Genomic DNA, 14978 nt, shown 5'->3' with positions numbered 1-14978 from the left:
GGTCACACAGCTGGGAAGTGTCTGAGGCCAGATTTGAACCTAGGACCTCTTGTCTCTAGGCCTGACTCTCAATCCACTGAGCTACCCAACTACATCCCCCCTCCCCTGCATGAATTTTGTTTTATCTCTGTTCCAAGTAATATTAAGGTTCTAACACAACTAGGGATAGGGGAGAGTCATTCAAACAATATTTGTCCTCTATTTACTATTTCCCCTTTTTACTTTAGCAGCTAGGAAGGTACTAAATCATCTTGAAAGTTGCATGTGTGTGTGTGTGTCAAAATAAAAGCATAACAGTAATGAACTCAGTCATAATCCTGCCAGGGGATAACAAAAGTATTTTACCTCTAGTACTCAGAAGCTCCTTACTTTGCACAGACTATAGAGAGGCTTTTATAAAGGTTGGCTGATAGCAAAGTAAATCTATTAAAATTTAAGAAATTTTTAAGTGAGATGATAATACTTCCATCCTTCAGAGTCCTTTCATTTTCTTCCTAATATGTAATTAATGCTCCTGGATGCTTTTATCATTGACTATAGAATGTATAGTAGTTGCTTGGTCTTGAATAAAGAGACTTTTCTGTCCCTTCCCTCTTTTTCCATTGCTCCTATCCAAGTGTACATTGCCATAGGAATGACTTTAGTGCACGTAGGTTGCTATAACAAGAGTTCAAAAGAATTGTTTGACAGAATGGCCTTAACCTCAAATGATTCCCCACCCCCCCCATTCTCAGTACCCACAGGCTATGTTTCAGAATACTTTAGAAGTACACAAAAACTTATCCACTCTATGTTCTCATCCTCAGAATGGACAGGGATCTTTTTTTTTTTTTTTAACCCTTGTACTTTGGTGTATTGTCTCATAGGTGGAATATTGGTAAGGGTGGGCAATGGGGGTCAAGTGACTTGCCCAGGGTCACACAGCTGGGAAGTGGCTGAGGCCGGGTGTGAACCTAGGACCTCCTGTCTCTAGGCCTGACTCTCACTCCACTGAGCTACCCAGCTGCCCCAGGGATCTTATTTTTTCTTCCCCACCCCCAACACAGTATGTGGTTGCCCCAACTAATGTGATATAATTTTTTAAAATGCTGGATTTGAGTCAAGAAGGACTTTAGTTCAAATGGAGATAACTATGTCTATTTTTTACTTTGTCTCTGTTAGAGATCATGATGGTAACCCCTACCTTCTTTTTTTTATTTGAAGCCCAATAGCTTTTGCTCCATCCTTTCATTTTTACTCTTTGTATGTCTGCCTGTCTCATGTGTTTTTCTTGTAGACAACATATGGTAGGATGTTCGTTTCTAATCCACTCTGCTATTTGCTTCCGTTTTATGGGCAAGTTCATCCCATTCACATTCAGAGTTATAATTCTCAACTGTGTATTCCCAGACATTTTGATTCTCTCTCCTTATCCTGTTCTTTCTTCTTTCACTATTTCCTTCTATACCAGTGTTTTGTTTTTAATCAGTTCCCCTAATCCCCTCCCTTATTGTACTACCCTTTTCCCCCTCTCCCTTCTTATTCCCCTCTTATTCTTCTTTAGGATCTTTTTAAGCTACCCCTCTCCCCCTTCCTAGTGTTAGTTCCCTCTCCACCAGTCCTTTTGTTACCCTTCTACTTCTCTATAGTGTGAGAATCAATTTTCTGCCCCAATGGATCTGATTGTTCTTCCCTCTTTAAGTTTATTTCAATGCACTTAAGTATTAAATATTTCCTCTCACCAACCTCTTTACCCTTACAGTGTATTGTTATTCTTCCCTGTTGGCCCCACACACTTCTTTTATGTAATATAAATTTACTCCTTTTTGTTTGTTTTCCTGTTTTTCCTTAATATTACCTTCTTTCCCTCCCTCTAGTTTTCTATATATTTATAATATATACATACATATGCATATATATGTAAATATATACACATATATATATATATATATATATTGCTTGACATTTTATCCTATACAGTTTGTCACTGTTCCCTCTATGTAAACTTTTTCTAGTTACCCTGTTGGTAATAACAATTTTTAATATTTGCCAATATCTTCTTTTCTTCTTGGGATACAAATTGATTGAACTTATTGGGTCCCTTAAGAAAAGATTTTCCCCCCTCCCCCATTCTCTTAATTACCTTATGTTGATTCTCTTGAGTTCTGTGTTTGGGCAGAAAACTCTCTGTTTAAGTCTGTTTTTTGTTGATGAATGCTTGGAAGTCCTCAATTTTATTGAATGACTCTCCCTGCAATAATATAGTCAGCTTTGCTGGGTAGTTGATTCTTGGTTGTAGACCCAGTTCTCTTTGCTTTTTGGAATATTGTGTTCTATGCCTTCTGGTCCTTCAATGTAGATGCAGCCAGATCCTGTGTTATCCTAATTGTGGTTCCCTGATATCTGAATGACTTCTTTTTAGCAGCTTGTAATATTTTTTCCTTGGCCTGTTAGTTTTTGAATTTGACTGTTTTTCCACTTTTCCCTCTTGTTCAAGAATTCCAGGGCAATTGTATCTGAATTTCTTGTAGGAAGCTGTTTAAACTTTTTCTTTTATCATGATGCTCTGGTAAACCAATAATTCTTTTTTTTTTTTAAACCCTTAATTTCGGTGTATTGTCTCATAGGTGGAAGAGTGGTAAGGGTGGGCAATGGGGGTCAAGTGACTTGCCCGGGGTCACACAGCTGGGAAGTGTCTGAGGCCAAACCCCAATTTTTTATTATTTTTATTTTAAACCCTTAACTTCTGTATATTGACTTATAGGTGGAAGAGTGGTAAGGGTAGGCAATGGGGGTCAAGTGACTTGCCCAGGGTCACACAGCTGGGAAGTGGCTGAGACCGGGTTTGAACCTAGGACCTCCTGTCTCTAGGCCTGACTCTCACTCCACTGAGCTACCCAGCTGCCCCCTAAACCAATAATTCTTAAATTGTCTCTTTTAGCTCTGTTCTCCAGATCTTTGGTTGAATCAATGAGGTGTTTCATATTCTCCTCAAATTTTTCATTTATTTAAATTTTGTTTTATATATTCTTGCTGCCTTGTAAAGTCATTTGCTTCTAGTTGTTGAGTTCTGTTTTTTAGACTGAATTTCTTCCCTGGATTTTTGGTCATCCCTCTCCTTCTGGTCTGATTTTCTTTGTAGTTCATCTTTTGCCTTTTTTGCTTCATTTTCTAGCTGGCCAATTCTGGCTTTTAAGACTTTATTTTCTTGTTTTAGTTCATGTATTTCCTTTTTCAAATTGTCTTCAGCCTCTCTTGATTGCTTTTTGAATTCCTGAATTTGAATTTTGAGATCTTCTAAAGCCTGTGTCCAATTTGCTGGAACTTCTTCCTCTTCTATTTCTGTTTCATTTCCTCTCTTTTCACTACCTTGGAAGAAGTTGTCAATTGTCATTTCTTTTCTCTTTTTCTGTTGTTTACTCATATTTTTTCTTTTTCTGTTCTGCTAGTTTGAACAGATGTATTTAATGATCTTTGGTGAAAGATCTTCCCCCAGCTGGCAATGGAGGTTTGTAGTTACTTTCTCTGCTCTCTGAAGACATCTTGTCTGTCCAATTGATGGGATTAATCCTGTATTGATTGGATTAATTTTACTGCTTAATCTTCCCTGAGGTTAAAACCTGGAGAAGAGAGAAAAACAAACAAACAAAAAAGTGGGAGGACAAGAAGGAGCATTTTCTCTGAGCTGAGATGTCCAGCAGTGGGGTCCCCCTGAGCTGTTCTTGTGTTTGATCTGGTTTTCTTTCCTCTTAAAGCCCTTTGTTCTCTATCTCTATGTCAGGAAGCCTAGTGGCTTGTGATCTGATGTTTGGCTCTCTCTAAGCCACCATCTTCCGGACCTTTTTGCTCTTTTTCTCTGTTTTTCTCCTCCAGTCACCTCTCCAGTGTCTGTGTTCAACTCCCTGAGTCCAGTGCCAGCAAGGCCCTCTCTCCAGCCGGTGCAGCCACCTACTCTGAGATTTCTGGGGCCACAGGAGACTCCACACAGCGGGGGGGGGGGTGTGTCCTGGGATTCCCCTTCTCTACCCTCAGACCCACAGTTCAAGAATTTTTCTTGGCTTACCTCTTTAGTTGTGCTGCAGTAGGGCTCCCCCTGCTCTTTCCTGTTATTAGATTTGGTCCTCTTTCTTCTCGAAGCACATTGTTTTCTATCTCAGTGTGTAAGGGTGTGGAGGTTTTAAGATTTACTCTATCTAAGCCACGATCTTCCCAGAATTCCCTTAAACCTTAAAGTTATACCAAAGATAAAAAAGATTCTTATTATAAGAATGTGGAAGATAAGCTATAGTACTCAGGGAAATAATTAAGCAAAATGAGAATTCTTTACTCTCTTATTCTAATTTTTATTAGTTTTAGTCTTAGGCATTGCTAATGATTGTTTCCCCCACTCTTTAATTCATTTATTAAATTGGAGCAGAATATGAGTATCTAAACCCAAGTTAGATAGTTTTCTGTAACAAAAGGCTTTGTTCTACTCATAGTAGTCCACATTTTTGTATTTATTATGCATATGTATCAGCAATAAATCGAGCAACTGTGGCCAGCAAAAAATTTCAACATCCTAAAATGTAATTTATATGATTTTGAAAAAGTCACACAGATATTGGCAATTGTTTTGGGACAGTTTCCTTTTAATCATCTTCCATGCCATTCTTCATTTTGATAGGTCCCTATTCTTTCAGTGGTTTTTGAAATGAAGAAGTAACTTTTGTGTGGTTGATATTTTAATCAATTAAACCAATTAAAATATCTAAAATTTGGAAACTGGAATGAATGAAAATGTTTGAAAAAGTTTCACTTTCCCATTGCTTAGATGCTCTTCTCAAAACATTTTTTTTCTTGTGTTCTGCTTATATAACTTTATGTCAGGAAATATAAGGACTTCTCCTTCCTTTTTTTCATTTCCTGAGGAGAGTGAAAATATCTGTTATAGAAATATGTGTGCTTAAATTCTTATATGTATTTCATAAAAGCATCATAATCTCTTTTATAAAGTTAAAGAGTTTAACAGAGTAATATTTCACTGATCAGGAGTTTGCTTAACCTGAGGAAAACACATTTTAGAAGCTCTTAAACACAGGAGGTTGAGCATTTTTTCAGGAATGACATACACATAACTATTTAATAAAACTGTTCTATATTTCTTTACTCCTTAGACTTTGTGGATTTGAACCATTCTATGATGAAAGGGGAGATCAGTACATGTATAAGAGAATTCTGAACTGTCACTATCGCTTTGTCTCCCCCTGGTGGGATGATGTGTCTCTGAATGCCAAGGATTTGGTAAGTAGGACCAAAAAAGGAAGAAAAAGATCACTTTAAAAAAATCAGATTAATAGGGGAAATAACATATTATTGTCAACCATAGTTTAAGATCTCATTCATGTGTATTCCCTGTAGGATTTTTTTAATAAAGCAATTTTAGTATGAGTTATTTCTTATTTAGTATTTCTTATTGTTATTTTGGGCAGTCTCCCCACTAGATTCTTTGTGTTTTAGTTTCTCCATCCATAAAGTAGATAATAAGATGTTTCTCTTAGTCCCTTCCAACCTCTTTTATTTAATAATGAAAATAATTCTGAAAATAAAAGAATAGCAGTTTGAGTGAAAAGTATAGAAATTTTCAAGAACATTCAATACTAACTCAATGTTAACAAAGGACAAGGAATTATATTAAGCTAATGTTTTGATAATTCGTATTCAAATGAATATTTCTAAAAAGTGCTTCAAGGTCATTAAGGCACTGCTAATTTGTTAAGGAAACCTTTTCATTTTAGATAATAAAAAGGATACTTAGTTCAGGCTCATCCAAATTATCATTGATTCTTTATTAGTACATTTTTTAAACATTTATTAATATTCATTTTTAACATGGTTACATGATTCATGCTCCTACTTTCCCCTTCAACCCCCCCCCCCCCCGCTCTCCCCTCACCCATGGCCGATGCACATTTCCACTGGTTTTAACATGTGTCCTTGATCAAGACCTATTTCCAAATTGTTGGTGGTTGCATTGGTGTGGTAGTTTCGAGTCTACATCCCCAATCATGTCCACCTCAACCCATTCGTTCAAGCAGTTGTTTTTCTTATATGTTTCCTCTCCTGCAGTCCTTCCTCTGACTGTGGGTAGCGTTCTTTACCATAAATCCCTCGGAGCTGTCCTGTGTCATTGCTTTCTGCTGGTACAGAAGTCCATTGCATTCGATTTTACCATAGTATATCAGTCTCTGTGTACAATGTTCTTCTGGCTCTGATCCTTTCATTCTGCATCAGTTCCTGGAGATCTTTCCAGTTATTAGTACATTTTTAATGTAGCCAGTTCTCTACTCTACAGAGAGAAGTCTTTGAATACATTCATTTAGAGTAGTTGAAGTTCCTTCTAGAATTTAGTTAGGTCCTTGTTGTAGTATTCTATGAATCTGGACAAATCACTTAAATGTTCAAGGCCTGTTTCTTAATATGAAAAGCAGGATAATTGTACTAAAAGACCGTTATAAATAGCTTTACATTTTAAATGGTCAATCTTTAATAAGCTTCACTATTCAGTTATACTTTAAATCATACAAATAATGTGGTGGAAACATAATTCATCCATTCACCAAGCATTTAGTAAGTGCTTACCCTGTGCCAGGAGGCACTGGGGATCCAAACACAGAAATACAGTTTACATTATACTGAAGGTATTTAGGAAGTAATTTCCAGGCTATATGTGGAGGTATGAAAGATGAGCAGCTGGGTGACTCAGTGGATTGAGAGCCAGGCCTAGAAGATGGAAGGTCCTCAGTTCAAATTTGGTCTCAGATACTTCCTAGCTGTGTGACCCTGGGCAAGACACTTAACTCCCATTGCCTAGCCCTTACTACTCTTCTGCCTTGGAATCAATATGCAGTATTGATTCCAAGAAGGAAGGTAAGAGTTTAAAAAAACAAACAAACAAACAAACAAAGAATTTGCTTTTCATCTAACGTGCAAGAGGGTGCCTTTAGAGCTTCTTGAGCACGATAGTGAGATCTATCATTTATTTATGTCAATTTGGCAATTACAAAGAGGATAGCCTGGAGAGAGGAGAACCTGGAGGTGAAGAGGACAATTAGGAGGCTACGATTATAGTCTAATAATGGCTTTTAATAAAATTAAAGAATGATGGAAATATTAATGTTTGCTAAATCTATCAATAATATATTACACCACTTCAGAAACAGGCTCCATATTATTTGCAATGGATTTTGAAATTTTATTGATTATATTTTGCTTGGATTCATATAAAAATTCATTTGAATTCATTAAGTAAATTAGCATTAAGTCTGATAATAAAAGAACAACTGGGAAGGTGGTTCAGGTATTCTAAATAGAAGATACAAGTGTGGTATTGAAAAGTTTCCCCATAAGTTGTTTATGAAATGAACTACACACTTGAGAAAAATCAAGACTTCTTATAGAATGGTAAGTAGAATGTTAGTTACTTTATAGATTATTCAGTTCACTCTTCTCATTTTTCCAGATTATCCATTTTCAGATGATGAAATCAGAGAGATGAAGTGGGTTTTCTGGAAATCACAGAGCTAGAACCCAGGACATCTAGTGAAGCACTTTTTTCATAGCCCAAAGGTGCTTCTATAATGAGAAGGGACCGTTACCGTTAGACTTGTTAGAATTCATGAAAATTACTTTCATTTTAGTGACTGCTCATACCTCATGAATAATGCCAAAACCTCAGAGATGAAGATGTTCCTATAATTAAAATGAATCTTAGGTCATTGACTAATAATACTTCTTTTGTTTTCAACAGATGTTTTACTTATACAAAAGCATTGTAAGTGTTAAAATGAATGGTTTGGATAAATATATGAAAATTATAAATCTTTTATTTATAAAAGATGTGGAAAGAATGAAAGCAGAGAAACACAAAAGGGTAGAAAAGACATTTATTTATCTAACTAAATACTGTTCCAGTGCTTGGCTCAGCCAGTACTTATTAACCTTCAATCAGAAAAACCAGCTATCCACTCATCTAAGTTCCTTCCAAGAGGCAGATCAAGACACAAAACAATGACTGGAGCTGAAAGTGACTTCTGAGGCTGACTTTCTTTGAGCCGACCTTCTTCTTGAAGCTTACTTCCTTCTTGGAGTGACTGTCTTCTTGGAGTTCGCTCCCCACTAGACTCTACTTTTTGCTTGCTTTTATGGTAACTTCTTGTCCTTCTTGTCTCTGACCCTTTTCACAGGGGCCAATCACAGGGGGCAGTGTTTGTGGGAATTAGTTCGCACCTTCTGGAGGGGTGAATACTCATCAAAAGGGTTCACATTTTCTAACAGTGTGAACAAGTTTCTGACTGTTTGAGTAAGAAAAAAGCGTGGGACTCTCCAAGTATCTTGCTGGCTTCTCACCTAACACTAGGTAGGGTGTGAATTCACTAAGTGGTTTTCAAGCTTGTGATTCAAAGTTATTGCCAACCAAAGTGTTAACTCCAACTAGGCAAAGAGAACAAAGGATTCCCTTTTCACAAGTGTGAACTCAAAGAGAACCAAGAATTCCCTTTTATAGTATGTAGCATTTAAGTCAGAGATGATAGATGTAAAACTAGAAGAGTCCTTAAACTAGACTAAATCCCTCATTTTGCAAATGAAAATAATAATAGACTTGTAATAGTGAAATGGCTTGTCCACAGCTATACTTCTATACCATTAGCAGGCTCATTAATTTTTAAAACATTAAAAAAAATTCTCATTAGGAATGGTTATGTAGGTAGGCACTACACAGAAGAGAACTACATGGGTATGGTTTTGACTTGAAGGAACTAGTATCATAAAATATGAAATGATATTAGAAGACAAGACATAACAACATAGTGCAACATGCCATAACTATACAATATCATATACCATATTGCATCCTATAACAACATAACCTCATAATATAATATACATTAATTAAATTTCTATGGTAGTCAATTTATTTGACTCCTAGAGGAGAAATAAACAACAGTGTTACAACCCTGGATGGTACCTACAACTTTTGCCACAAGATGTCATTTGTCTTATATGATCCCTGGGTACTTAACATATTTTTTCTCTTTCTTTACCCAGATACTTGAGAGCTCTTTATTTTATAGATGAAGGACCCTGAAGCCTTTGGTTGTGAAGTGGCTTGTCCCAGGTCACATAAGTATTATAAGCCAACTCAAGATTCAAACTTAAGTTTCTCTGACTATGCATCCTATGCTCTTTCTACTCTATAACACTTCCTCATTTTGGTACTCCTAGAGGTATGGCCAGAAGTAATGGCAGGCCTTTGGTATTTGCAGGTCCAGTCTTATGACTAGGTGAACACACAGCATTTGCAAATAGATTACTGTCCTTCCTCATATTTATTTGGAAATGAGCATCACCATCATGCTCTTTTCCTATAGGTGAGGAAACTGATAGTTTTGGATCCTAAGAAGCGTTTGACCACCTTTCAAGCTCTGCAGCACCCTTGGGTCACAGGGAAAGCAGCCAATTTTGTACATATGGACACTGCCCAAAAGAAACTCCAAGAATTCAATGCACGGAGAAAGCTTAAGGTAAGAAACCATGAGTGGAAATGATTCATTTTACTAGAAAATTCAAGGGACTGCTAATAAATGAAGTGCAAAAATTTCAACATTGTTCACCTAATATTATATATGAAGGCATTTTATATATATCAGAGCTGGAAGGGAATTAGACCTCGTCTAATCTAACCCACTCATTTTACATTTGAGGAAGCAGAGGTTCAGAAAAAGAAAGTGATTTAGCCAAGATTTCACAAAAATTTTGTGTTCTTATCCCCCACAATAGTGCAAACTTTGAATTGAACTTCTGAAAACTCAAGGATGTTAGTCCTCTCCCTCTGCTATACCTTTCAAATTACTTCTTAACAATGGAAAGTTTTTTCTACATTCATTTTACTGAGGACAGTTTATTCCAAAAGTCCAAGCAGATTATTTCTATTTTTCATACACTAAAAATTAAGAATAATGGTTTAAATAGCAACACTTAGGTAAATAATGTTTATCCATAATTTGTAACTTGCTAAGAAACTGAAATTAAATTATTATACTTGATTATAACCAAAATGTTATAAATCACTTTGGGGAAAATCACACCCTAAATTGCACTGAATCTTAAGACAACAGTTTCTTATATTAATTATTCACTAAATAATAATTTTATAAATGATTTGCAAACCAAGAGGTTGATGATTTATTGTCATAATGTGGCAGAGATGGTCTCAACTCAAAATCTGCTATATCCAAGTGATTGTGAATGTGTGTTTTGTTGTTGTTGAGTCATTTTTCATTTGGGTCTGACTTTTTTCTTGTCATAGACACTAAAGTAATTTGACATGTCTTTCTCTAGCTTGTTTTACAGATAAGGAACTAAGGCAAACAGGGTTAAATGACTTGCCCAAGATATTACAACTACTAAGTCTTAGGCCAGATTCGAACTTAGGTCCTCCTGAGTCCTATAAATATATCATTCCTGATATCATATATGTTATATCACATTTATTCTCTATCAGCTATGACTACATTATGGAAAAATAAATGAGATATATAGATTTTTAGTAACACTGAACAGTTTCATTCTTCTGAATGAGAAGGAAAAACTCTGGAAGAGTCCTAAGATGAGCAAAGAAACACTTTGTAAGAAAAACCTTTTATAGGTGTATGCCTTTTAAATGTAAGCAGCACAACTATGGTGACAAAGGTTTTTTTGGTTGACCAGAGGAAATCAGCTCTATTTTAATGTATTTTCAAAGTTCTGAGTTACAATGGAGTGGAATTCAAACCAGGACCTTCCCTAGCCAGAATTCTCAGAGATATTGTGTATGTGTGTGGGTGTATCTAAAACAATAAATACACATATTCACAATCTTCCTGAAAAAAATATATTTGGAAAGCTATTCTAATATTTGAAGCTGGATCCCCAAAGGTTATACTCAGAAATTTAACAGGCTTTCAGAGATTTGGAAATTATTTAAAAACAGATCTGAAACTTAGTGGTCAATAAGCCACAAAAGCATAAATTACTTAGAAAAGAATTCCTTATTTCACAAGAATTCCTTTGAAAACTATTAAGTTGTCTGGAAGTAATTAGGGTTAGACTATTACTATTATTAAACCTTATACTATATGATGTGATAAATTCAAAATGGGCACACAATGTGAATATTAAATCATACTATTAAAAATTAGTAGAAAAGCAGATCATAAATCTTTCATAGTATTAGCTGAGAAACATAATCCAGAACTGAAATAATTTAGAAAGAAGTTTATAAAGTTGTCTTTTGGGGGAGAGCTGAAAAAAGGGTGCCATAGTATCTTTAAGTTACACATACAATAGGATTCAAGCAAAGGAACATGGAAACAGTATTTGATTAGCCAACTCAGAGATAGTTTCCAGATAAGATGTGTTACTTGCCAGGTAAAATGAAAGAAGATTCCTCACATTCCTCACATCAGTCTTTGGAGGTGATTGGGTTTCTAGTTAGCATAATTTAGTTCCTCAGTTAAAAATTAAAACAATCTGGTCTCTAAGCAAAAAGTCTGATTTCTCATCCACACAGGGCTAGATTAAAACAATGCAACATGGTTTTCCTACACCAGACAAGGGATAAAGGTAACTACAAAAGATAAAATGGCTAATTTTGTTTACATGAAATTGAAAAGCTGCTGTACAAACTCCTACATTTAGCTCCTACATTAAAAATGTAGCATAAAAGGGAAATGATTGAATGTAGAAAATCTTTTTATCACATTTTTAATTTGCAATCCAAGATATTTAGACAGTGAACAGAAATATAAAACAAACATAAAATCCATGGATTTGTGGTCAAAGGATATGAATAAATAGTTCCCAAAAATTATAAAATATTAAAAACCATATGTAATGTTCCTAATAACAGAAAAAATAAAATCTAAACAATCCTGAAATTTTTTAAAATAAAACTAGAGAAACTTGATCCTAAAAAGAAGTTGAGAAAAATGTACCCCCTCTCTTCTTTGCAGAGATGGGAGACTACGGGTATGGATTATTGCCACAAGGGATTGCTCACAGGTAGAGAGAAGGAATATTCAGGAATTAATATTAAAAACAAAAGGTTTAATAAAATAAGATTAACTTAAAATAACAAAAGAACAAATCTGAGATTTCATCTCATACCTAGAACATAAGCAAATGTCAATAGACAGGAATAATCAATATTAGAAGTTTTTTTGAAAGATAGGCACACTAATACATTGTTGGTAGAGCTATCAATTGGTATGATCATTTCTAAAGTAATTTGGAATCATGCAAAATGGCTAAAATGCTTTTTGTTGTTGTTTTATTTTTATTTTATATATATTTTCAAGATAGTATATAGATTCAATTTTTTAAAAACATTTATTAATATTCATTTTTAACCTGTTTACATATTTTATGCCCCTACTTTCCCCTTCAACCCCCCGCACTCCCCCCACCCATGGCCGACGCACATTTCCACTGGTTGTAACATGTGTCCTTGTTCAGGGCCTATTTCCATATTGTTGTTAGTTGCATTGGTGTGGCCCTTTCGAGACCACTTCCCATATCATGTCCGCCTCAGCCCCTGCATTCAAGCAATTGTTTATCTTCTATGTTTCCTCTCCTACAGTTCTTCCTCTGAATGTGGGTAGCGTTCTTTACCATAAATCCCTCAGAGCTGTCTTGTCTCATTGCATTGTTGCTGGTACAGAAATCCATTACATTCGATTTTACCATAGTATATCAGTCTCTGTGTACAGTGTTCTTCTGGCTCTGCTCCTTTCGCTCTGCATCAGTTCCTGGAGGTCTTTCCAGTTCGCCTGGAACTCCTCCAGTTTATTATTCCTTTTAGCACAATAGTATTCCATCACCAGCATATACCTCAGTTTGTTCAGCCATTCCCCAATTGAAGGACATACCCTCCCTTTCCAGTTCTTTGCCACTACAAAAAGTGCAGCTATAAATATTTTCGTACAAGTCTGTTTATCTATGATCTCTTTGGAGTACAAACCCAACAATGGTATGGCTGGATCAAAGGACTGACATTCTTTTATAGCCCTTTGAGCATAGTTCCAAATTGCCAGCCAGAATGGTTGGATCAGTTCACACCTCCACCAGCAATGCATTAATGCCCCAATTTTGCCACATCCCCTCCAGCATTCATTGCTCTCCCCTTCTTTCATTTTAGACAATCTGCTAGGTGTGAGGTGATACCTCAGAGTTGTTTTGATTTGCATTTCTCTAATTATTAGAGATTTAGAACACTTTCTCATGTGCTTATTGACACTTTTGATTTCTTTACCTGAGAATTGCCTATTCATGTCTCTTGCCCATTTTTCAATTGGGGAATGGCTTGATCTTTTTATACAATTGATTTAACTCCTTGTATATTCGAGTGATTAGACCCCTGTCAGAGTTTTTTGTTATAAAGATTTTTCCCCAATTTGTTGTTTCCCTTCTGATTTTCACTATATTATTTTTGTTTGTACAAAAGCTTTTTAGCTTAATATAATCAAAATCATTGAATTTACATTTTGTAATTTTCTCTAACTCTTGCTTGGTTTTAAAATCTTTCCTTTCCCAGAGATCTGACAGGTATACTATTTTGTGTTTGTTATTTATAGTTTCCCTCTTTATATTCAGGTCATTCACCCATTCTGAATTTATCTTGGTGTAGGGTGTGAGATGTTGATCTAAACCTAATCTCTCCCATATTGTTTTCCAAATTTCCCAGCAGTTTTTGTCAAATAGTGGATTTTTGTCCCAAAAGTTGGGCTCTTTGGGTTTATCATAGACTGTCTTGCTGAGGTCACTTACCCCAAGTCTATTCCACTGATCCTCCCTTCTATCTCTTAGCCAGTACCATATTGTTTTGATGACTTCTGCTTTATAGTATAGTTTAATGTCTGGTACTGCTAGGCCCCCTTCCTTCACATTTTTTTCATTATTTCCCTTGATATTCTTGATCTTTTGTTATTCCAAATGAACTTTGTTATAGTTTTTCCTAATTCAATAAAAAAGTTTTTTGGTAATTTGATAGGTATGGCACTAAATAGGTAAATTAATTTGGGTAGAATGTTCATTTTTATTATGTTAGCTCATCCTACCCATGAACAATTAATGGTTTTCCAATTGTTGAGATCCAGTTTTATTTTTTTGGAAAGTGTTTTGTAGTTGTTTTCGTATAGTAGCTGTGTTTGTTTTGGTAGATAGATTCCCAAGTATTTTATATTGTCTAGGGTGATTTTAAATGGTGTTTCTCTTTCTACTTCTTGCTGCTCTAATGTGTTGGAAATATATAGAAATGCTGATGATTTATGTGCATTTATTTTGTATCCTGCAACTTTGCTAAAGTTGTTGATTATTTCTACAAGCTTCTTAGTTGATTCTCTAGGATTTTTTAAGCAGACCATTATATCATCTGCAAAGAGTGATATCTTAGTCTCCTCATTGCCTATTTTGATAACTTCAATTTCTTTTTCTTTAATTATTATTGCTAGTGTTCTAGTACTATGTTGAATAATAGAGGTGATAATGGGCATCCTTGTTTCACTCCTGATCTTATTGGGAAGGCTTTTAATTTATCCTCGTTGCATATAATGCTTGTTGATGGTTTTAGGTATATATTGTTTATTATTTTTAGGAAGGGTCCTTCTATTCCTATACTTTTCAATGTTTTCAATAGGAATGGATGCTGTATTTTGTCAAAGGCTTTTTCAGCATCTATTGAGATAATCATGTGATTTTTGTTTGTTAGACTGTTGATATGGTCAATTATGTGGATGGTTTTCCTAATGTTGAACCATCCTTGCATTCCTGGTATAAATCCCACCTGATCATGGTGGATGATCTTCTTAATTACTTGCTGGAGTCTCTTTGCTAGTATTCTATTTAAGATTTTTGCATCTATGTTCATTAGGGAGATTGGTCTGTAGTTTTCTTTCTCTGTTTTTGGTCTCCCTGGCTTTGGA

The 14978-nt window shown here is 35.4% G+C and overlaps 1 protein-coding gene across 1 annotated transcript in view; it reads left to right on the top strand.

Annotated features, from left to right (window-relative positions):
• CAMK4 (calcium/calmodulin dependent protein kinase IV) overlaps positions 1-14978 on the top strand; it is a 251074-nt gene that overhangs the window by 209865 nt on the left and 26231 nt on the right. The window contains exons 9-10 of the mRNA XM_044657613.1: positions 5136-5262; positions 9390-9542. Of these exons, the coding sequence (XP_044513548.1) occupies positions 5136-5262; positions 9390-9542 (280 nt within the window). The remainder of the gene's footprint in view (positions 1-5135; positions 5263-9389; positions 9543-14978) is intronic.

The sequence above is a fragment of the Gracilinanus agilis genome, chromosome 1 (assembly GCF_016433145.1).
Source record: "Gracilinanus agilis isolate LMUSP501 chromosome 1, AgileGrace, whole genome shotgun sequence".
Taxonomy (NCBI): Eukaryota; Metazoa; Chordata; class Mammalia; order Didelphimorphia; family Didelphidae; genus Gracilinanus; species Gracilinanus agilis.
Note: the sequence above shows the minus strand (reverse complement) of the source record. Positions and strands in the feature narration are given on the sequence as shown.